The sequence below is a fragment of the Capricornis sumatraensis genome, chromosome 3 (genome assembly GCF_032405125.1).
Source record: "Capricornis sumatraensis isolate serow.1 chromosome 3, serow.2, whole genome shotgun sequence".
Lineage (NCBI taxonomy): Eukaryota > Metazoa > Chordata > Mammalia > Artiodactyla > Bovidae > Capricornis > Capricornis sumatraensis.
In genome coordinates, this window is record NC_091071.1 from 34,446,939 (window position 1) to 34,470,932 (window position 23,994).

At 49.1% G+C, this 23,994-nt stretch overlaps 1 protein-coding gene across 2 annotated transcripts in view; it reads left to right on the forward strand.

Annotated features, from left to right (window-relative positions):
* USP7 (ubiquitin specific peptidase 7) overlaps positions 1-23,994 on the forward strand; it is a 54,845-nt gene that overhangs the window by 15,835 nt on the left and 15,016 nt on the right. The window contains exons 1-10 of one of the 2 annotated variants that reach the window (XM_068966888.1): positions 5,835-5,865; positions 10,465-10,569; positions 15,381-15,579; positions 17,004-17,142; positions 17,807-17,895; positions 19,727-19,835; positions 20,647-20,777; positions 21,212-21,266; positions 22,125-22,205; positions 22,307-22,397. In XM_068966888.1, coding sequence (XP_068822989.1) covers positions 5,835-5,865; positions 10,465-10,569; positions 15,381-15,579; positions 17,004-17,142; positions 17,807-17,895; positions 19,727-19,835; positions 20,647-20,777; positions 21,212-21,266; positions 22,125-22,205; positions 22,307-22,397 — 1,030 coding nt within the window. Of the gene's footprint in view, positions 1-5,834; positions 5,866-10,464; positions 10,570-15,380; positions 15,580-17,003; positions 17,143-17,806; positions 17,896-19,726; positions 19,836-20,646; positions 20,778-21,211; positions 21,267-22,124; positions 22,206-22,306; positions 22,398-23,994 lie in introns of those variants that run through there. The other variant, XM_068966887.1, reaches the window with a different exon arrangement.

The following is a 23,994-nucleotide window of genomic DNA, read 5'->3' on the forward strand; positions in this document are numbered from 1 at the left end:
GTCTCTTTTCCTCTGAATTACTTGCACCTTTGTCAAGAATCAGGCAGTAATGTTGACGTGGGTGTTTTTGTGGACTCCTGTTCTGCTCTGTGTCCACCCCTTTGCTAACACAGCTCCATCTCAGCTGCTGGAGCAACTCAACTACTCCTTTCAGAATTGTTTCCCTTACTGTGCTGGGAATTTGACTGGAATCGTGTATCAACATAGCGATTGATTTGGGGAGATCTGAGGTCTTTACCCCGCCTTCCAAGCCCTTGAACGTGGTCCGTCTCCTGCTCTGGTGACTTTACCTGGGAAACCAGTCTTCCTCCCACTTTCTGTTGACACTAGTTTTTTCAGAAGGTCTTGGATGTGAGTGTTCCTTGATAGTCTGGGTGGGCCCCCCAAAAAGGAGGGTCAGGCCTGAGTGATAGTCCAGTGGCACCAATGTGGGGAGAAAAAGAACAACCAGAAACGGCTTGGTCCTCCGTCCCAGACTGTTCTGTTTGTGGCTTTATACAAATAAAGGAACTCCCCTGACATGGGCTGTGCTTGACTGGTTTGTTAAAGTTTTAATTAGCACAGTCAGAGTATGTATTTTAAAATCTCTCCTCTGCTTCTGACCCCATTCTTCAGTCCCCGGATTTCCTTGTCTCTCTGAGTAGAAAATGCAGGCGTTTAAGGGTGGGTGTTGCTGTCTGCCCAGGTGTGCAGGGCCGACCACCATGGTCACGGATAACGGAGGCAGCCCCTCTGTGCGGGTCTGCTGGGGAAGCCCCGCCGCCTCTGCCCAGAGGGGCAGCTCCGCACCCCTTGCTGCCCTGCTGCAGCCTGGCTGGTGCGCTCAGGCTGCGGGCTGTGTTCTGCTCGTGCCTTTTCTCTCCACTGTGGGGTTGCAGAGAGTCCTGGACAAGACAAGCAACCAAATGAACTGTAAAGGCATGTGTACTTGCTGAGGCGATGGGAGGGCAAGCAAGGCTCCATCCAAGGGGTGAACACTGGGTACTTGATGCACGAGGGCCGTTGCCCTGCCCACATGCACTGCTTTCTTCCCCAAGGACTTCCTGCTCACTGAGTCCTCTCTGGGTGGACATTCTCCCTTAATAGTCTTGCTTTCTTTAAAACTACACAAATGTGGGGTGAATTCATACACACAAATAAATTTTATAGATAAATGGGTCTTTCAAACAGCACAATGGATTTTTTTTTTTTAATTTTTGGCTGTACTGGGTCTTTGTCGCTGTGCGGGCTTTTCTCTAGCTGTGGTGGACAGGGGCTGCTCGCTGGCTGTGGTCATGGGCTTCTCACTGTGGCGGCCTCTCATTGCAGAGCTCCCAGGCTCGTGGGCTCAGTAGTTGAGGCGCACGGGCGTAGTTGCTCCCCAGAATGCGGGGTTTCCCCAACCAGAGATGGAACCCGTGTCTCCTGCGTTGGCAGGTAGATTCTTTACGTCTGCACCTCCATGGAGGCCCCAGAATCTTTATTCCTAGAGAAAGAGTGCAGAAAGTAGAGCATTTACACCTGCCTCAGGTGTTCAGTTTCAGTTGGGAAAGAATCCGCCTGCAGTGCAGGAGACCTCAGATCAAGTCCTGGGTCGGGAAGATCCGCTGGAGATGGGACAGGCTTCCCCTGTGGCTCAGCTGGTAAAGAATCCGCCTGCAATGCGGGAGACCTACGTTGGATCCCTGGGTTGGGAAGATCCCCTGGAGAAGGGGACAGCTACCCACTCCCGTGTTCTGCCCTGGAGAATTCCACGGACTGTATAGTCTGTGGGGTCTCGCAGAGGCGGATGTGACCTTCACTTTCACTTTCAGGCGTTCAATGCACACAGCAGTTCCAGGCAGAGCCCTCGAGACGGCTCTGCTCTCTGAAACTGGTTTGTCCCCATGCAGAATGGCCTGTTTCTATTCAGTTCTTGTCCCCTCCCCCCCCAAACAGTGCAGCTTTATTGAGATATTCCGTATATCCTGCAACTCAGCAGTTTTTAATAAACGTATTCACCCATCACTGCAGTTGGTTTATGATGCCTGAGAGGAACCCCTGTGCCCCTCCGCTGTCACCCTTCCGGTCTCCCTCCCCGCTCTGGGCACCCACTGGTCTGCCTTCTAACTCTGTGGAAATCTCTCTTCTGGACACCTGATATGAACGAATGGAGCCACACCACATAGGGCCCTTAAAATTAATGTGTTGTATAAGGTTTTCTCTGTGAAGCGTGCTAAAGTGTAAGAAACACGCTTGTGTACAATTTGGGGCATGTATGCTAGTTTTCTGAGAATAGATATCTAGAAATGACATTCTGAGTTAAGATTCTGGCTTTCATAAATATCACCTTTGGGGAGAATGATTTGACTGTAAGTTTAGACTCTAGCCGCTTGGCACCCATTTTATGATGTGAGATCCTTCGCATCTGTGGGCATCTCCAGTATTTTTCACTGTTGATGTGGTTAGACGGAAAGGGGTGTCCTGTTAATTAGGGGGGTTGTTACTTGTATTCCTTCGGGACTGCTCCTTGGCTGCAGTTGGCTTGTTTTGTCTTGACTTCAGCATCTTGTGAACCCTCTGGCTGCTGCAGGCTGCTCATAGTCTTCCTTCGTCCTGGAGCGTCCACGTCGTCCCCCCTCTGCTGGGCTTGTTGGGGCTTGTTTTTCTCTCCGGCAACCGGACAGCCCTACGCAGCAGAGCAGATGAGACCGGACATGTACGAAAGCAGCTGAGACGTAATTATAAGTTCCTCGTTTGGGCCGGGTGCACGCCCCTCTCTGAGCCTGGCCAGTGTCGACACCAGTCTGCAGTCGTGGTCTGTGGGGCAGACGTGATGGCGGGTTAGCACGGTCCTCCAGAGAACAGACGATTTTTGCGTAATGAAGCCAAACGGAGAGCCCCAGACAAATAGTCTTATTTAAAGAACACAAGTTTATCCGTGGCCTTCCTTGGGGCTTTATTTTCCTATAACTGATGTAAATCTGAATTATTTAAGAGTATGGAGCCCACTGTTGGGATTTGGCACGCTGCTTCTGCTTGGAACTTTCAGGCTCTCCGCAAGGCAGGAGCTGAGAAGCCCCAGTTTAACAAGGCAGACACCACCCGCGAGTGGGCTTCCACCTCCCTTCACGGAGTCAGAGCGTATAAAAATTAAACCCAGAACACATGTTAACATGTGTTAACACAACTTAGTGTTGATTAAGTCACGATCTCATTGTTAACATGACCAAAGGAAGTCTAGAATCACTGGAGGCTGCTCGGGCCAGGGGCACGAGAGCACAGAAGTGTTCTCTCACACACACACACTCTCACACGAGAGCACAGAAGCTCTCTCTCACACACGCACACACACGAGAGCACAGAAGCTCTCACACGCACACACTCACACGAGAGCGCAGAAGTTCTCTCACGCACACACACACTCACGAGAGCACAGAAGCTCTCACACGCACACACACACTCATACTCACACACACTCACGAGAGCACAGAAGTGTTCTCTCACACACACACTCACACGAGAGCACAGAAGCTTGCTATCTTACACACACTCACATGAGAGCACAGAAGCTCGCTCTCTTACACGAGAGCACAGAAGCTCTCACACACGCACACACACACTCACGAGAGCACAGAAGCTCACACACACACACACGAGTGCACAGAAGCTCTCACACATGCACACATACACTCAAGAGCACAGAAGCTCTCACACGCACACACTCATACACACTCACGAGAGCACAGAAGCATTCTCTCACATGAGAGCACAGAAGCATTCTCTCACACACATACACTCACACACTCACACGAGAGCACAGAAGCTCTCTCACACACACACACACACACACACACAGGAGAACACAGCTCTCTCACACACATGAGAGCACAGAAGCTCTCACACACACGAGAGCACAAGCTCTCTCACACACGCACACCCTCACTCACATACACACATACGAGAGCACAGAAGTGTTCTCTCACGCGCGCACACACACACACACTCTCAGACACACTCACGAGAGCACAGAAGTGTTCTCTCACGCACGCACACACACTCAGACACACACACTCACGAGAGCACAGAAGCGTTCTCTCTCTCGCACACACACACAGAAGCCCGCTCTCAAATGAGAGCACAGAAGCTCTCGCACACACACACACTCACGCAGAAGCTCTCTCACACACACACACTCACGAGAGCACAGAAGCTCTCACACACACGTGCACACACAAACACGAGAGCACAGAAGCGCTCTCTCACACACACACACACAGTCCCCGCTTCCTCCCAGGAACCAGCTACAGACAGATGCCTGGGCCCGCGGTGGTTGGACAGGCTCGGTCAGATGGCTGCCTGGGGCTGGCAGCCAGGTTCAGACATGGGACCTCTCAGTCCTGACCCCCCTGTTCTGAGTGTCACGTGCTTCCGGGCCACAGGTGGTTCCTCTTGGGACGGGTGCTTGTGTGTCCTCGGGGGTTTTCAAGGCCCTGCCCGCCCTCTGCCTGAGCCTCACCACCCACCTCCCCCCATGCCTGCCGGCTGCCTGGCTCCTGTTGACTGTGGAGCCTGGCAGGTGCATCTCGGGACCTCTGCCCGGCCGGCCCCCGTCTCTGGTCCCGGCCTGTGTGTGTCTGTCTGCCCTTCTGTCACCTTAGCCCGTGTGTCCAGGGTCTGCTGATCAGTTCTCCCTGCTGCCTGGCCCAGCCTGTTGTTGACACATCTCGACACTTGCTAAGTGAGGGACTAACCACTGAGAGAGGGCAGCCCGCTTTGCCTCCCAGGTGGGTCGTGTGTGCAGACCAGTGTCAGGAGGGAGCCCACCCCTTGAGGGGATGGAGAGCCTGCTAGTGTGATAGTGGGTTCAGAATGACTTTTGAAGTGTAGTCAAAGTTTTCCATTTCTAGGAGGTTTCACAGAGTGAGGGAGGGCATTTCCTCACAGCCCACGGGCCCTGTGGTCCTCCTCCGACTGGGCCGGAATGGGGTGAGCTTGTTGGCAGAGCCTGTGGGCTCTGCTGCCTGGTCGGCACCGGCTCCTTCCCGCCTGGCAGTTGCCGGGGTGGTTGACCTGCGTGAGAGCAGACAGCTCACACGGCCATTCCGCCCCATGTCTGTGTCCTCGGTGACCTCCATGTTCTGCCCAAGGATGCGTCCCTGCCTCTTCCCTCTCTGTGCGAGGCCTGGCTCGCCCTGAGACTCCCCCAGGGGGACCAGAGTTGACACCGAGCAGGGTTCTCCCACAGAATTGTAGGTTTCGTAGGGGTGTCTGGAATTGTTTCCCAACACCCAGGAGGTTCTGGCTTCTTGGGGAATGTGACAGCTGACACTTGTGGGTCCCTGCTTTTGTGGAAGCCTTTTCAGACCCTCTCCTCCCCATCCTTTGCTGGCGGCGGGGCCCCAGCTGCTGCCTGCCCCACGCCCCCATCCTCACTCCTCACCATGCCTTCCTCTAACCGGCCCAGCCTCTCAGCCGGGCTCAGCAGGAGTGGTTCATCTTCTGTCTCTCACCATTGAGTTAGCAGTTGCTTCTTTGAGCTCAGAGCCAGGGGTTTTGTGGATCAGAACCTTGAAAAATCTAGTGTATCTGAATTCTTGAGAGGAAGTGAAGGAGCTGAAACAGGATATGTATGCACATCTCTGTTCGGACCTGTACAAAACTCTATTTCTGGACCACTTTGCCTTTTGAAGGTGATCATCTCAATTGATGGTTGCTTGATTATGTGTCTGGGCCTGATAACTGTGGGCAGCTTTAAAAAGAGAATGCTGAGCGAGAGCTCCTGGAGGTTCTATGCAGTCACTCTGATGTGGCTGAGAGAACCCTGTCCTCCCCTCCCCCCACCCCAGCAGATTCTGCTGCAGAGCCATGCAGACATGGCGGGGAACTGCGCACTTGGACCACAAGGTGACTTGCGAGCCCAGAGGGGGCCTCATGACTCCGAGTGGAGAGGAGGGGGACCAAGCAGAAGCCTGGGGGCTCTGACCTGGAAGTTGGGGTGGACTGGTGGGGTGGGGCTTAAGCTACGTTGGTAAGGCTCTGCTTGACCCGTTCAAGGAGCCATTCATGTCAAGGTCGCCGTGGTGTCTGTGTCCCTCCACTTACCCTGTCTGCCCTTTTTAAACCAAGTCGTGGGTTTTGCTCACGGGGTTGTATCACTAGTTGGGATTTTGAGGAGAAGTTTGCAGGGGTGGGGGTGTTTCTGAGTGGAGAGCGACTCTGAGGCGTGGCTGGACCCTTGTGGCCCAGCTAGCTCCTGGGGGCAGCATACAGACTTAGTTGGAAGGCCGTGAGGTCTTATTGGGGTTGTTTGGTCCCCTCTCCCCAACCTTTTTGGCAGGAGTTTGTGAAGTGATGGAAGACGTCAAGGCCATCAAAGTGGAATTTTCTGTTTTTCTCCACCAGGAGTGAGATTCAGGCACTAAATCGGGACCATCTCATTTCCATAGCAATTGGCCGGCTCTGGGTTGTGACATCACAGAGGTCTGAGAAGAGTGAAGCTGGATATAGATAGGTCCAGGGAGCCCCAGTAAAAAAGGAGGAAATACAGGCTTTGTAACTAAACAGGGGAGCCTTTTGTGTTTCTAAAGTGACTCTTTTTTTTTTTTTTTTTTAAGGGGGGTGGGGAGGATTCGGGCTGCTTTCTGTGGAGGTGGGGTGAGTGATGGGTGAATGGGAGAGAGCGTGAGATGGGGCTGGAGGGGCAAGACTTCAACCACAGTGCCCTGGCTGCCACCAAAGAGTTTTATTTCTTCAGGGGAGCACTACCATCCCATTGATGCTTTTTATTTTTTTAATATAAATTTATTTATTTTAATTGGAGGTTAATTACTTACAATATTGTATTGGTTTTGCCATACGTCAACATCAATTCACCACAGGTATACACGTGTTCCCCATCCTGAACCTCCCTCCCTCCTCCCTCCCCGTACCATCCCTCTGGGTCGTCCCAGTGCACAAGCCCCAAGCATCCAGTATCATGTATCGAACCTGGACTGGCGATTCATTTCATATATGATATTATACATGTTTCAATGCCATTCTCCCAAATCATCCCACCCTCTCCTATAGAGTCCAAAAGACTGTTCTGTACATCTGTGTCTCTTTTGCTGTCTCGCATACAGGGTTATCGTTACCGTCTTTCTAAATTCCACATATATGCATTAGTAAAGTCGCTCTTTTTAAAAGGTATTTTGTGCCATCAGTTCAGTTCAGTCGCTCAGTCATGTCCGACTCTTTGCAATGCCATGAATCGCAGCACGCCAGGCCTCCCTGTCCATCACCAACTCCTGAAGTTCACCCAGACTCATATTTTGTGCCATATGTGTATATTAAAATTTGCCACTGATCCTATCACAATGCTGTTGTCAACAGGCCTACTAATCATGAGTAATGGAAATGATCTGTTGTATTTCTGGGTGTCGTATGTATATTTCAGAATGATAATCACCCCCTTCCCCTCCCTGACATTTAAGTGTACCAGAGACTTGGTCTGTATATTTGAGGCATTCTGTATGGTCAATGGTGTTTCTAATCATTGTGTCATCGTTCATATTTGGCCGAATGAGAGTTAACATATCTGGGAAAATTTCAGCTGAGCAAGATAAGAAATTCAGAACAGGATCAGTTTATATGGTGATAAATAAACATAAATGCCAATCTTGCACTTTCTTCCTTGATGATAAAGATATCCTTATCATTTAGGATATTTTTGGAAGCCTAGTTCAGATTGTGATATCAGGCAATTGCATCATTTAATTCTGGTCCAGGGATTTACTGTGTCTTAATTAAATTTTTAATGCTTTTGTTGAACTAACTCATTTATGAGGAGCTTATTTTAACTGGATGCAGTCCCTTAGGAGCTAGACTTGAGTTGCCAGCCTTTTCTCCAAGGGTCCCGTGCCAGGTGGTTGGGAGGGCCTGTTGCTGACAGTTTCCCCCTGTACATCATCGGGCAACCAGGGGGCTTTTCTGCAGTTTGGCAGCCGCCGGCCTGGACCACTGTCACCATGCCTGTGAAGTGTGGAAAATTGGTCAGCCCAGCAGGAATGTGTGCTATGTAAAAGATGGGACGGTGCTCAGGAGAACCTCATTCTAACTGTGGAACCCTAGCCGCCTTGCCTTTAGGAGCCAACTTCAGAGAAACTTGTCATTTTTGCATGTGTGCACTCTAAACCATGCTTTAAAGCTCTTCTAAAGACCCGAGGAACTAAAGTCAAAGTGCCAGGCACATGTCAAGCAGATGGCTTCAAGATTTCTAGTGCATTCATGTGACGTGTGTGTGTGTCCGCAGGGAAGAAGCACTCTGCTGCTTCACAGCCTCGTACTAGTTTGTGTTCCAGTCCATGTCTGTTTATTGGTGTAAAGGGCAATAAGAATTTATACAGTCTTACTCCAGCAAAACTCTTAGCTTTTATAGCCATGATGATGGATACGGCATCTTCATTTTTAAAAACTTCTCAGAACCTCGTATAGTAGGTACACTGAGAACCTTTCGTTCCCTGATCAGGGATTGAACCTGGGTCCTGGGCAGCGAAAGTGTGAGTGCTTAACCACTGAGCTGCCAGGGAATTCCCCGAGAACCTTAAAAAAAACCACTGCTGTATAATACTCCGTTGGTGGAATGTGCTTTTATTTCATAGGCCTTTGTAGGATTTTTCCTCAAAATATTTTTTGATGGCTTGAGGTAATTAGGAGGGTAAATGTGGAAATTTCAGTCAAAGTACATTTTTAGCATATATGGTTCAAGCTAAATAAGCATCGGGAAAAGGAATTTCTACTTCTTTCCCCGGTTTTGTTGTCAGGGTGTCATGATTGAGAGGGCCAGTTTAAAAATTGTGTTTTCGTAAATAGCTTTTATTGATACCCTGACAAAAACTTATTAAATGTATATATTGATATTTAGTGGCTCAGCTGGTAAAGAATCTGCCTGCAGTGTGGGAAACCTGGGTTTGATCCCTGGGTTGGAAAGATCCCCTCGGGAAGGGAAAGGCTACCCACTCCAGTATTCTGGCTTGAAGAATTCCATGGACTATACATGGGTCGCAAAGAGTCGGACATGACTGAGCTACTTTCACTTTGGGCTTCCCTGGTGGCTCAAACAGTAAAGCGTCTGCCTGTAATGGGAGAGACCTGGGTTCAGTCCCTGGGTCAGGAAGATCCCCTGGAGATCCTTGTTGGCAACCCATTCCAGTATTCTTGCCTGGAAAATTACATGGATGAAGGAGCCTGGTGGGCTCTAGTCCATGGGGTTGCAAAGAGTCGGATACAACTGAGCAACTTCACTGGTTTATTGATATTTAATAATACAAAAACATCAAGATTGGCAGTGGTCTAAATTTGGGTGGTAATACCTGTTTCTTGGCTTCCAAGGAACTCTAAGGTGTGTTTTGAGATACTTAAGAAAAAAAGGATGGTTTATATTCAGAAAGTATTTGAGAAATGTAACCTGACAGTGGGGGTTTGGAACTTGCTTAGAGGGGAAAGAGAAGGGTGCTGTCCATGGTGCTGAATCGGACCCACTGCTTGTTGGAGTGGTGTAAAGGCTCTGAAATACTGAAGTCCAAATACACAGCTATGTAGCTATTTTAAAAACCACATCTCCTGTTTGTAGCTGATATCCTTAATTTCTGTTGGAGTGTTTGAGTTGCCAAGGAAAGCTGACCATACAAGGAAACACAGAACATCATTAGTTGCAGTAAACTGTTCTATATGCCAGAAGGACAGGATTTAAATGTGAAGTATGGCCATTTTGACCAGTAGAGGCTGTTTAAATCCTAATTCCTGCCAGAAGTTTAAAAAAAATTTTTTTCTTTTAAACCATGGCCCTATGTCTTGAAGAAGATTGTACTTAATGAATGAAGAGGGATGGGAGTGTTACAGTTGGAGTTTACACTTCATGTTTGTCTGTCCTTGGTTAAAAGTTTTAAATCCTCGCTTCTGATTTTATATAAATGTTTTCCAGGCCAGCCTTCAGCAAGCATTTTGCTAGTCTCGAGATCCTTTATAGGGTCTTCCTCCATTCCCATCCTCCCAGGGACCTCCTTTTCAAATTCCCCGTGCCCCCAAATGCCATTCCTGTTCTTTGATATGGATTCACGCTTTATATAATTGAAGTGTCCAGTAACAGTTTGAGAATGAGCCTGCTGTTTTAAGGCACGTGTATCCATGATGGAAGATTCTAACCTACGCTGTTTTAGTAACCCCCACCCCCAAACAATATTTTCTCTAGGATTGAGTTTTAATGAGTAGAAACCTTTTTCAAAATAAATTTCATTGCAAATTCAGCAGATTATTGTGTGTTCATATCCCACTTAGCATTTTGAAAGGAACAAAAGTTTGTTTAGCAAACATACCAGTAAGTATCTTTTGGGTTAAGAATGTAATTATTTGGCTCGGTTGGAACTTACTAGTGCCTGGAAATCGTCCAAAGTACAGATATGTTTTTGTTTACTTGATCCAAGCCAGGAAGGTAAAAATAGTGGAATTTCTTTGTTTCCTTCAAAGCTGGAGATACAGATGACCCACCGAGAATTACCCAAAACCCTGTTATCAACGGGAATGTGGCCATGAGTGACGGGCACAGCAACACAGAGGAGGACATGGAGGACGGTGAGTACCCGGGCTTCGTCTCCTGGTGCTGGGCAGAAAGCAGTTGGAAGCAGACACCTCTTCTGTGAGGACTGCTGAGTCTCTTTAAGAGTAGCTAGTTTTCAGGAAGTTGTATCTGAGCAAAATTTAGGAGCCTGGTTTGGTTTTGAATTTCACGATTGCCTGCAGATTTCAAGGTAAGTTAATTCTCCCCAGCCTAGGCGAGAAGGTTGAAATACAGAAGTCTGTAATTGATGGGTATTTGCTCAGGCCTGCAGTTAATTTTCCAGCCACTCCTAGTACTCAGAACAAGTACCTTACTGTCCTTTCCTTTTCGTCTGCAGCACAATACTTCTAGACACTGGAACGTGGCTTCCCATTGCATTCCTACTGTAGCAAGCGTATCAGTTGTTTGTAGCTGATCACCCCTCCCTGCTCCAGTTAGGTTCGAAACCAGAATCGAGCTTTGGGCTTCATCCCCTAGACTGACTTTTGGTCTTTTATCTTCTCTGCGCAAAGTGTACACATTTGTACATGCATGGGCATTTTGGGCCTAGGGGAGCACTTTCTCTCGAGGCTATTTCTTTATTATGCCTTATCAGACGGGTGTGGCCTGTGCCTTTGCCAGGCCAACCCCACGAGAAGGTAGCAGCCAAGAGTCACTTTATGCGGCCCCCCGGAGTCTTGCAGTGTAATATGAAACCGTGTTCTGTCAAGAGCGTGTCCATCAATCCTCATGAGGGTTGTGTCCTTCCCAGGGGTGTAACGGGGCAGTTGAAAGAAACCGTCAGTCACGGGCTGCACCACCAGAAGGACTGCTGTTCAGACCTCCTGCCAAAAGTTCAGCCTCCATGAGAAACTGCAGCCGTAGTTGAGAGTTCTCTCACAGTGCGCTTTACCCCTGGCAGCGGGCTGAGGCCATATCTGAGGAAGGTAAAGAGGCGTGGTCTGACCCGCTGCTTTGTTACCTGTGGAGTGCGCTTTCCACCGCAGACAAGAGGGCGACGGTGTGGGGTGGCCCCCCGGCTGCGAGGGCCCTTTGGTTCCATCGCAGACCCTGGAGACGCCAGCAGTGGTTCAGAGAGCGCCGCGGGGAAGGCCCGAGGCAGGGGTCGATGGTAGCCTCTCCCAGAGCAGGGAGCCGCCCCAGCCGGCCAGAGCCCTGTCCTCAGCTGGTTCCACAGTGCAGGCTTGTCCTGGCGTCGCCCCAGGTGTTCTTGGGGTGGGAGGGCTCGGGAGGAGGTGCAGATGTGGATCCAGACGCAGGCTTCCGAGGGCTCCACGGCCTTTTGGTGGATCCTTCTTGGTCAGAAAGGGCTGTCCTGTACTTTTTAGGTTGCTGTGTTATCCCCTCCTCCCCGCCGAGTCCTGACAGCTCCAGAATGTCTCTCAGAGTGGCTAGAAGTCTCCTTGGGGCCCCCGATTGCCTCACCTGAGAACCAGTGTAAGGAGAACATAGTGTATACAACACCCCTTCCTTTTGAGGCCAGTTGTACTAAATTGTTAGTAGTCAATGATGGCGTTATGGAACCTAAAAGCAGAAATGCTCCTACTGCGAATTATCAGCTGGAGAAAGCACTTTACAGGGCAAAGTAGCAGTGGTCTCCAGTACCCTTTGTTCCTGGTCTTCTGAAAGGCCCAGGGGCAGGAGAGTGAAAAAGACGGTGTCTGTGGGGCGGGGGGCCACGGTGATAGTTATTTTGAACCATTTAATGGCAGAATATGTGCGTGTGAAATTGTTCAGAAATCTGCAGAAAGTGAGAGGAGTGCTGGGTTAAGTGCGTTTCTTTACTGAGTACTTGTCAGCTATTAGCCTCCTAACGTCTTTCTCCGAAAGCCCTTTTTGTTGTTGATGATTCCCCAAGCCTCTGAAATGCTAGCACCTCTTTTTCCCGAGTCTCTTTTGGCAGCGTAATGTAGGGAGGGCACACGGTGTGGGGAACCGCAAGGTAGGAGCATCAGTCCGCGCAGAGAAGCCTTCGTACCGGGGAGGCTCTTGCATGGCAGCTGAGTGGCTGGCAGCAGTGGTGGGAGAAGTATCCAGTCGAGGTAGAGTGACTGTTGCAGATACAGGTGGTTGGTGCCCGGAGAGCAGTAGTTGTGGTTTTTTTTTTCCTGGTGGGGGGTGGTGGTGATTAACTGGGATGTGCAGAGATTTGTATTAGAACAAATAATTGAGGTTTGATACACCTTCTGCCAGAGTGCCCTTTGGGGGAACCTCAGGCCCTCCTTTTGGGGGACCAGGTTTTCTGCCAGGATGTGTGAAGGCAACAGGCGGCACAGGCTTGCCGACAGGCACTGGCGTGTGTCAGTCAGTGTCCCATGGTGCTCAGGCAGGTCAGAGTCTATTTGGATGAGGCAATAATCCGGCAGGGTACAAGCTAGCCTTCATAATCCCAAGTGTACCACTTTTACCCAAAAGAGTTTCACTTGGAAGCCATTGCAGATAGAGAAAGCTGCATAAATAGTTTGTGGAGTCTGGGTACCTTCCACCCATTTTCTCCCCTAGCTCCTCAGAGGACAGTCACCAGGCCAGCCCTGTCCGCCAGACAGAGAGGGGCTTCCTACCTGCCGCTCTGCGTCTGGGCCTGCTGGTACTTAGTACAGGTTCTCAGCTGCTCCGTTAGCGGGAGGAGCTCAGTGGGCAGCTGTGCTCTGGTCTCGGCCACCAATGCCACGGGTACGAAGGGCTTGAAGAGGGGGCGGTGACATTTTTATTCCCGTGAAATCTCACATCAAACCTCCTAATTAGCATATTTTGGAAGCTAATCCTGTGCCTTGGGCATGAGGCAGCATCTCTCGTCTGGTGTGTGGTTCAGCGAGTGCGAGCTGCGTGGGGGAGGGGAGGGGAGGCGAGGAGGCGGGCCAGGGCAGCACCAGGAACCCTGGAGGGCTGGCCTGCTCCCGGACCCACACCAGGCTCCTGGGGTCCTGTTTGACTAACGTGTGGGGAGGAAGAGCAGAAAGGCATTTTTCTGTGTAAAACTCGTCCTACAGAACCCTTAATGGAAACTGAAAGTCACGTAGATGGAGGCTTGTGACGTCATGTCTTTGGGTCCCTTTAACATGTCCTGTCATCAGCAGATAGTGGCTGGTTTAATCAGGCTCTGGGTTTGGTCCCCTAAACTCTTAAGCTGGTGTTGGTCACTGTGTTTAGTGTCCACAGATCTTGGGTCCTGAGACCCCTTGTGACACCTTGGATGAGATAAGCCCCTTAACCTCAGCAAGCCTCGGTGTCCCCACCTGTAACGTGGGAGCTGAGTTACACCTGCCTTGCCTGGCTGCGGGGTTTGGACACTGCTCAAATACGATATGTGTGGCTGTGGAGGAGCGGCCTGCTTCTCTCCCCAGCATTCTGGACCGCATTCTCTGCAACAGGCATTTTGCCTTTTCCATGGACTCTTTATATCAGGAACGGATGAGGGTGACCCCTGCAGAGGCCCGAACGCATCGCACGCCATTCAGCTGCTCTTCCTTTGAGGGCCTCTGCAACGAACCAGGGTTACGGGTAGTAAAACAAGTGGGGACAGAGCCTTTAAATGGAGGGAAAAGTGCTGTTAGCACATCCTGTGGGGTTTTCTTTCTTTGGTAAAGAATATTACCCTCTCATGAGGACTGATGGACATGTTTTCTTAAGAACAAACTCAGCCACAGTGGAGGCAGTTTCTGTGTGCAGAGAAGTGAAGTATGGAGGGCCTGGGCATGTTCTTGGCACACTCTCCCTAAGCCTGAGAACCCCAGTTGTGCCTGGGCTCAGGGGTGACAAAGTAGCCCCTGCTGCTTAGCCAGAAAAGGCCCTCCTGTTACTCTGCAGGTCACATGTGGCCCTCGGCCCCTGCGCCTGTCACCTGTCCCCTCCTGCCACGAGAAGGCTCATAAAGAGCAGGGAACTGCTTGGAAAGTTGTGTAGCAATTTGTCCTCCCCGCTGCAATTTTCTTATGTGCTGGCCGGTAACAGGTTTTTTTGGGGCGGGATGGGGGGTTGGACAGCTGCAGAAGGCTAATGGGTTGTCGGCGCTAATTATCACTGCCTGGGGTCACTTGAAATGAGTAGTCACCAGCAGAAAAGGCTAGAATTCAAAATGTGACTTTTTAGTTTAATTCTCATCAGTGCTTTGCTTTTTATTGGAGGAAACCTTGATTTCTTAAGTTGGCCTTTGGTCTTGCTGAGTAAATTTAACAGTTCATTCTGTTCATGTCCAAAGGAATACCAGTTTCTTCTTTTTTTTTTTTTTGTTCCCCCAAATATTTCCCTTTAGAGAATCTAGCGTGCTATTTCACCAAAATGGTGAACTGATGAAGTTAACGTTTATTTTTAGCTAACTTCTTAGGAATGGTCTTATCTCTAAGCAGTGCTGCGCTTCCTAGGAATGGCTGTCCCCACTCCTCGGAAGGTCCTGTTTGCCTGCAAATCCATGTCTCTTCTCTACGCTCAGCCCAGGTCTCAAGCCCTTTTCTTTCCCTCCTCAAGCCCTGTCGTTGAACAGATGTGACAGAAGTTCATTGCTTTCCTCCAGCCTCTCCACTCACTGCGGATTACTTGGGAATTAAGACAGAGTAGAGTAGACGTTCTTAATCACACTGAGCCAGTCTGGTGGGAAGGCAGGTGTGTGTTGCTGGCCCTCTGAGTCTAGGGTTTCTTTCACACAAACTGTATGTCATCTCACAGTTTAGATTGATACTGAATTGGAGATGATGCTCTCCTTTCCCCAGAGGGTTAGGCTTTAGCAGTTGAATTGCCATTGTAGAGAACGTTTATCCCAGGTTTGTCCTGCTTTCAGTGTTGTCCGACGGTCCCCGGGCCCTGTGATTGACAAAGCGTTTTCTTGCAGACACGAGTTGGCGCTCCGAGGCAACCTTTCAGTTCACTGTCGAGCGCTTCAGCAGACTGAGTGAGTCGGTCCTTAGCCCTCCGTGTTTTGTGCGAAATCTGCCGTGGAAGATTATGGTGATGCCACGCTTTTATCCAGACAGACCACACCAAAAAAGCGTAGGATTCTTTCTCCAGTGCAATGCTGAATCTGATTCCACGTAAGACAGTTTAAATGATGCAATTACAAATCCACAATTAGTTATAAACCAGATTGGCCTCTTTGAATTTTGGATTTCTCTGTGAATTTCCTTGCTGCCTCTACATAGCAATTTGATTTTCAATTAGATTCAATACATTTCCCTCTTTAGAAACTCACTGGTAGGTATTATCTCCAAACTAGAAGAGGTGTATATTTTTCGAGCAAATAAAACACTAAACTTTGTGTATGTGAGAATCTACCTGCCCGTGGAACATGAATTAGGGCCTCTCTGGACTACCGTAATTCTTATCCTACCAATAACTGCCAGAGGGGAAGACGATAGTTAAGGGAAACTCTCCAGGCAGACATCCACACTGTCTGTTAACTGATTCTGTGGGTTATTTGGAAAGTTAAAGACCAAGCTCTTGCTGCCCAGTGTTTCTCAGCAGCACAGTTAAGCGATTGTTTGAGAGGATCCCAGCTCACTTTGTCTCTTTGCCTCATTCTGCACTGACCCACCCAGGAGAAGGCCGCCTCCTTGGTCCGTGTCTGTCTGCCGCGGCCCCGGGGGAACCCAGCTCCTTTCATTTTTCCTCTTTACCTGAGTGTTTCAGAAGCTAGTTTTAAGGAGCAGTCAGGGCCTCGGCTGTGTTTTTACTTCTGTGTTCAGTTCACATTACAATCTGACCTGATCGGACGAGCCTTGGGCTGGGTTTCTTTAGTCCAGCAGACAGCCTGAGCCTGAGCAGCAGGTGGTTCAGGCACAGCCCGCACGGGGCCCGAGCGGGCAGCAGCCGCTGCCCCTGTGCTCACGAGTCTGTGGTCATGTCAGAGGTCATTTGAAGCAGTCCTGTGAGCTCCAAGTTGGGCCTCAAGCATTTAATGTGCAGTCTGCCCCAGACGTCTGCACCTGCAGTCGTTCCCAGGTGGCAGGGTCCTTCTCGGAGCCCCCTGCACAGCCCGACCCGGGAGCCTCGCAGCCCCGGGGGGAGGGGCAGGAGTGACACCTGTGGAACCTGGAGCTTTAGGTCTGTCCATCTAACAGCCAAACAGGTTCATCATTCCTCAGTGTGTTTCAAGCAGCCCCACCGTATTTGATACTAGAACTGCTATCTGACCAAAAAGCTATCGTCTCTTGTCAAATCTCAGGACACTGTTTGAAGTTCAAACGCTTGTGTTTTATAGATATCAATAAAAAACTTGAAACCTTTTAGAAATCAAAAAGACATAAAACGTAGACTGAAATCCCTCCAGACTACACAGGGGCACCCCGGGACCCTCTTCACTTCTTTCTTCGTTAAAGATAGACATATGTGCTCTTTATTCCATCTTAAAAAAAAAAAAAACAGAAGGAAATGATTTGGGCGATTTTGTGTGCTCTTGAAAAGGGGGTCGGTGTGGGTCAGCCTGTGGACTGAGGCTCAGGTCGCCCTCCTCGCACAGGTCTTGGTCCTGTCACGCGCAGGCGGTGCTGAAGATCATCAACTACAGGGATGACGAGAAGTCGTTCAGCCGGCGCATCAGCCACTTGTTCTTCCATAAAGAGAACGACTGGGGATTTTCCAATTTCATGGCCTGGAGCGTAAGTAGCAGCTACTCAGACTGAATAATCCGAGCCCTGATCCTTGATTCCTCGGTTCCTCTGTCCATTCGTTTTGGAATCAGAAACATTTGCTCTGCAAGTTGGATAGGTAACTGAAAACAGGTTTCCTCCTGATTCCTTGCTGAGGTTTTCAGCAGCCAGTGTTTCGATCAGACATTGTAAGATAAGGTAGTCTAGCACTTTTTGGATAGGCTAGATTTCCTTTAAGAAAAATAATACTGAGGCAGGCACTTTGTGGGGAGATTCCAGTAACCATAGAATTCTAACGTCAGCGCTTTGGGGCTGCTTTTGCAGGAGCAGAAGCCAGTAGGACGTAGGAACGCCCTGCTCAGCTCTGTAGGGTGTTCTCGGTGGCCTCCCGGGAGCCTGCCTGCTAAGTGGACGTGGAGGCCTTAGGTCTGAGATGGGGTCTCCCTCTACTCCTCCAGGAGGCATTCAGACTCTGGCTGATTTCATTCGGAGAACAACATTGTTGAAAACAGGCCAGAGCACTGCAAAACTAGAAAGCACATCTTCAGTGTTTTGAAAAGGCAGTATTTTAATCTGTTAAGTACCGGGCACTAGGGTTATTGTTTGAAATGAAGCGAGCATTTGTGTGTTCTCATGCAAGTTGGATATTCTTTTTTTTTTTTTTTTTTTATAGGAAGTGACTGATCCTGAGAAAGGCTTTATTGATGATGACAAAGTTACTTTTGAAGTCTTTGTACAGGCGGATGCCCCCCATGGAGTTGCGTAAGTTTTCCTTTGATTGGGTGCTGTAGTGAAAGGAGTGAGCAGAGGTGCCTGTGTCAGCAGAGACACACCCTCTCTGTGCTCGCCCCGTGGCACACAGACGTGTGTGCCAGCTTCACGTCGGTGCCTTTGTGTGGCACCTTTATCGAGCAGTTTATATGAGCCTGGGCTTCCCTGGTGCCTCAGATGGTAAAGAATCCACCTGTAATGCAGGAGATCTGGGTACGATCCCTGGGTCAAGAAGCTCCCCTGGAGAAGGGCATGGCAACCCACCACAGTATTCTTTTCTGGAGAATCCCATGGACAGAACACTCTGGTGGGCTACAGTCCACGGGGTCAGAGCCGGACGCAACTGAGCGAGTAACACAGTTCCATGAGCCAGACACGCTGCTGGGCTCTAGGACTGTAACTGTGGTGAATGAGGCAGCTACAGTTTTACAGCCTCAAAGAACTTGGGGACCGGTCTGGCAGAGGAGTTAATCACAGTAACTGTGGCAGCATAGGCGCTTGTTACTTTGTTGGCGGGCTGGGCAGCGCCATGACATGTGTGATGATGGGGAGAGGGTGGGGAGCTGGGAGGATGGGCTCCTTTCCCAGGTCGGGGAGGGCTGTGTGCAAGAGCAAGGTTTTGGCCTTGAAGAATGTGTAGCTTTGGGTCCCTGACCGATAAGAAGGGAGAGGAATGGCCAGGGTGTCAGGGGAGTCTGCAGGGGGCACCGGAGGCTGAGCTGGTGCGTTGGGATCAGGTTGGAGCAGAACGGGTGTCCCGAGGCCAAGCACTGAAGCAGCACGGTGCTGTCTAGGAGCGAGGCAGGCTCAGGTGCCCTGTCTGCTCACGCGTTTCTCTTCCCACGTGGCCCTCCTCTGGCAAGAGCGCATAGACTGACCTGGTGGTTTGGTGGCACTGGGAATTTTAAAAAACAAATGAGATTTGTTGGTTTTCATATTAATTGGGCTACTTTCAGAGAAATCAGACTTCTTTTTGAAACACACACTTGAATTGTACACTTGAATCATATTCAGATATCCCGGGCCAAGGGTGGGCAACAAGGTGGTATTTCTAGTTTTTTGTGGGGGTTTTTTGCCCTCGTTTTAAAACTGTGTTCCCCTATACTTATGTCTTTTAACTAACAAAAACAGCAGAATGGGTTTTTCAGACTTAGCAGTCAAAACTGTCTTACTCCAGAAAACCTAACACCCGCAGCGTCTGAGTCTTTGCCGACGCTGACCTCACAGGAAACGTCTAGCATTGGCCATATGTTCACATTGCACAGAGAGGGAGGGCTCCTCTGCTTCCTGTTACTACGGGGGGTCGTGGGGGTGCTGCAGACGGTTCAGTGTCCTAAGCAGCCAGAGATACAACGGACTCAAGAGAAAAGGCTCTGGGAGTTGAGGCCTGATCCTGTCGGCATACCTGTCCTCATTCGTGTACGTGGTACTACAGAAAAGAGGGTTTCAGCGGTTTCTGCCTTGCACCGACTACACGTGTGTGTTATGCGTGTGCGAGGGAACCAGTCTGACCGCCGTGTAGCTTGTATGTGGGAGCAGTGCCCGGGGTACATGACAGCCACGCAGCCACTCCAGTGAGACTGAGTTCCCCCAGTCCCCGCACTTGAGTGGGCCACACAGGTGACGCTGGAGGGAGCCGGGTGAGCAGGACCGCTGGCTTGGCGATGAGTTACTCCCTTGGAGGCGGGTGCTCGGACGTCATCCCGTGTCAGGATGGGGGCGGAGGTGGTTGCACAGAGCAGCTGGCCCCAGCCATGCTGCCCACACGTGTGGCAGAAGCATGGGGGCGCAGCCTTTCCTGAACCTCAAACTGGTCTCGTAGGTGGGACTCAAAGAAGCACACGGGCTACGTCGGCTTAAAGAATCAGGGAGCGACTTGCTACATGAACAGCCTGCTGCAGACTTTATTTTTCACAAACCAGCTACGCAAGGTAAATGGATGGTGTTTCTCCCCCTCAGCCTTCCCCAGCCTGCCTTCTCTCTGCAAGATTCTGGGGCAAGAACAGCCCGGCCCCAGGCTTGTCTCCAGGGAGGGCCCTGCCTCATGCTTACACGTAGCTTCATTCCTTGCTGTTCAGACACTTGTGAAGCCAAGTGGTGTGATGAGAAGCTTGGTATAGCTAGCAAACCTAACTTTATTAGGCTGGAAATAATCAAGCTTTTTTTTAAAATATGAAAGTCAGTAGTAGCAAGATATGAAAAGTTTTATATGGAGGTTGATGAGTTGAAAGACTACTGGCTAGTAATCTGAGTTTTCAGTTTTTATAGATAAAATGTAAAATCTAACAGGATAGTTACTTGTACTTTAGGAAGGTCGTGAGAATGGCGCAGACCCGCTGGCGGGTCTGCTGGCACTCCCGTTTGCATCGCACTAGTCTTCCAGGAAGCAGTAATTACCTAGCTAGGATTAGATCAGAGGCTGAGTGTGGATAATTTCAGTAGCGTTGAAGGTTTCATCAACTTTCTTTGTTCACATGTCAAGCTAAGTTAAAAAATGTTGCTCTAAGAAGTATGAAATAGAAGTGATGCTCATTGGATGGTACGCTATGAGTAATGTTTAAAATTGTTTCTGCACTTTCTTGTAACTTCTAGATTGTCTCTAAAGACGTCCACGAGTGTTGGGAGAATATTCAGACTCTTTGGGGGGATAGTGAGAAGCCCTACCCATCTACCTTAGTCATTGTGGTAGAAATGATACTTTCACATAAGATTCCATTTTTCCTTCTGAATTGCTTCTTTTAGGCTGTGTACATGATGCCAACAGAGGGCGACGATTCATCCAAAAGTGTCCCTTTAGCCTTGCAAAGAGTGTTCTACGAGCTACAGCACAGCGATAAGCCCGTAGGAACAAAGAAGCTGACCAAGTCATTCGGGTGCGTGTGCGGAGACCTTCCCAGCTAGTGGACGCAGAGGGCTGAGAGCAGAGCCCAGGCGCACAGCGGTGTTGGGGCATCTTACCCGTGTTGTTTGTTTGACTTCTTTGTAAATGGAGGCTCTTAGAATTTTGCTTGAGAACTAATGCACCACTTAGGTCTGCCTGTCAGGAAAAGGACAGGTGATGGTCTCCAAGCTTTCTGTGCGTTTACTTGCGAACGCGGCCTCCCCATGCAGTAAGGCATTTAGAACAAGAGACAGTTGGGAGCGTTTCGGTGTCCGGATAAAGTTCAGCTTGGCTTTGAATTATAACCCCCCCAAATAATCCTCTAAATTAGTTTAAGAATGGTAACTGGTGATACAGTTTAGTTTGTTAACGTATTCTCGTGTGAAATTTAGAAGTTTCAACGTACATTCATTTTATCTTTCTAAGGTGGGAAACGTTAGATAGCTTCATGCAACACGATGTTCAAGAGCTCTGTCGAGTGGTGAGTTTCCTGCCATAATTTTTTTCCTCTTACATTTCATATTTCGAAGTTGTTACCAAACAAAACCTCAGACCTACCTTTAGTCACTGTTATTCCAGTTATGCCCATCTTTGTTCAGGACCAGGGCTAGGCTAGAAAGAAAAGATGGCACATATCTCATTTAAAGGCCGGAAAGATTGGAAAATGATTTGGTAGGAAAGTGTGAGGGGAACCAGTACAGGCAGTGGACTGTTAAGTTTGTTAAATTGGCGTAATCTACCAGTTAGTAGCCCGAGAAACAAGTCCTGGTTGAGGCAGACCTTTGTGTGGGTGATTCTCCCCCAAACCGCCTCTAGTCACTAGCAGGTGCCCACTCTTCTAGTCGTGATGCGAGACACACACACGTGAAATGGCAATTCAAGGTGATTGGCTGGGCAAGGTGTGTTTTCTTTTTTGCAGCACTAGCTGGATTGAATCCAGTTCATTAAATATCCATGGACAAACCAGTCAATCCTGTTGACAGGCTCAACCTCATTAATCTCTTGGTGTGGACCAATACGAGTTAAGTTTAGTGCTCAATTTACATGCTTTTCCACAGAGGTAAAAATGAATATAAAAAAATGCTTCTAAAGGCACTACAGATTACTAATTCATTCCAAAGGCTGTATAGAGGGTTAATCTCAACTGTTGCATGTAGTTATTTTTGTAAATATCCAACCAAGAAAGAAGATGTTGTATGTTTTTGATAATTGCATGCTAAAGGTCATAATATTTATAGTCTAGAATTTCTTTGACCATTGAAATTTCCTAGTGCTGTTTCAAATTACTGTGTAATGCTTAAGCGTAACATTTTCTGAAAGCCAAAACTTTCTCTTCCAGTTGCTTGATAATGTGGAAAACAAGATGAAAGGCACGTGTGTAGAAGGCACCATACCTAAATTATTCAGAGGCAAGATGGTGGTATGTCCATTCCCAGTTTTAAAGAGTGACTTGTGTAAAATTTCTCAGTGTCTGTGTTCTGACACTCGATGCCTAAGCCACCGCATTTTCCTTATTTGTAGTCTTATATCCAGTGTAAAGAAGTAGACTACCGATCTGACAGAAGAGAAGACTATTATGATATCCAGCTAAGTATAAAAGGAAAGAAAAACAGTAAGTTCTGTGTACATACAGCACGACTTTTTCACAATTCATTGTAATGCTTCATTGATGCGAGCGGTTTTTATTGAAATACACTGTAGAGAAAATGGTCCAAATGATGAATGTATCTCATGAATACATTACAGACAGGTAACCCCATTCAGGTCAAGAAACTAAAACGTTTGCTAATTAAGGAAGACGTTGGCCTTTTCCTGCCACTGCCTACCTCTCCTCCTGGGGAGCTCCGGGCTTCTAACATCCTTTGCTGGATTAGTTTACAAGGACGGGAGAATGTAGGGCATAGTCTTGTAATTGTCGGTTTGCTTTTCTCAACGTTGCCTCCATGCACTTGTGGCAGCAGTTACCTGATCATTTTCATTGCTGTTTAGTATTCTGCTTTGGGGATATAACGCAGGACTTTGGAAACCATTCTTTTCGAGCTTAGCAGATGCAGCCATTTATCCCTGCCACCCCCCAGCAAGGTGCGAGCATTTGTTCCACATCCAGTTGGTCATCAGGATGTGGAAGATGGGGCTGTCTTGGGTTTAATTTGCATTTGCCTAGAAGTCAGGGAGAGTTCGCCTTTTCAAAAGCTCATTGGTGATTTGGATATCTCCTGGAACGTGCGGAATGTCGTCCACGGTAACTTGATGTCCATGTCTGCTAGTGTCTGCTAATCCTATGATTTCTGGATCTGTCTCCGTCGACTCGTTTTTCATCACGGGCTGTGAGTTCCAGCCCCGTTGCCGGTCCAGTCGTCTTTCATCAGATGTCAGCTGTCGTGACTTTTATCTTGTGTTGGCTGTTCTTCACCTCTGTCCTGGGGTGCATTGCAATTATGTGGAGATAGTTGATGCTTTTGAGGCCTATTTAAGTGTGGTCTCTTGCTGCAGCTGTGGGGTTCAGTTGTCCCCACAACCGAGGCAGTATCTGCCAGGTTTTCTGCCCAAGGTCCCGTCCCTGTGGGGCTTTCTCACTGTGGCTGCGGAGAGCAGGGCTGTTCCAGGCTGGGGTGAGCTGTGGGGACTGTCCTTCCCTGGTCAGTGCTCAGCAAGGCTCTCAGAGAAGCCTGAGCACATCTCCTGGGCTCCTCTGGGCCCGCCATCTTGCAGAGGTCCCTATAATCCCCACACTCTCTCAGATTCTGGGGTTTCCCTCCACAGCGCTGCTCTAGGCAGTAAGCTGGGGCCTTGGAGGGCTCGCGGGGTCCTGCACAGCCATCACTCAGCGTATGAAAATGGTTGTTGCCCTTGTACTAAAGTCCAGCGCAGGGGGCGCACTGCTTATTCCCCATCATGACCACCATGCGGCTGGTTCCTCGTGGGCTCGTGGGTTGGGTTTTGGGGCTCTTCTTGCATCTGGAGCTCACTTTTTTTGCTCTTGCCATCTTGCCGTTTGTTTAACAATTTCATAATTGAAATCCAGTGTTTCACTCTGCTTTTTGTGCCTAAGAATGCCTTCCCTGAAGCATCAGCAAACAATTCTTTTATCTTTTCTGTTGATCTCCAACCCACCCAGAGCAGTTCCTTTCTACTTGGGGCCAGTGTGGACCCGAGGTGCTCTGCCAGCCCCTCTGCCAGCGGTGGGCCCTGCTTATCTGTGCAGGCCT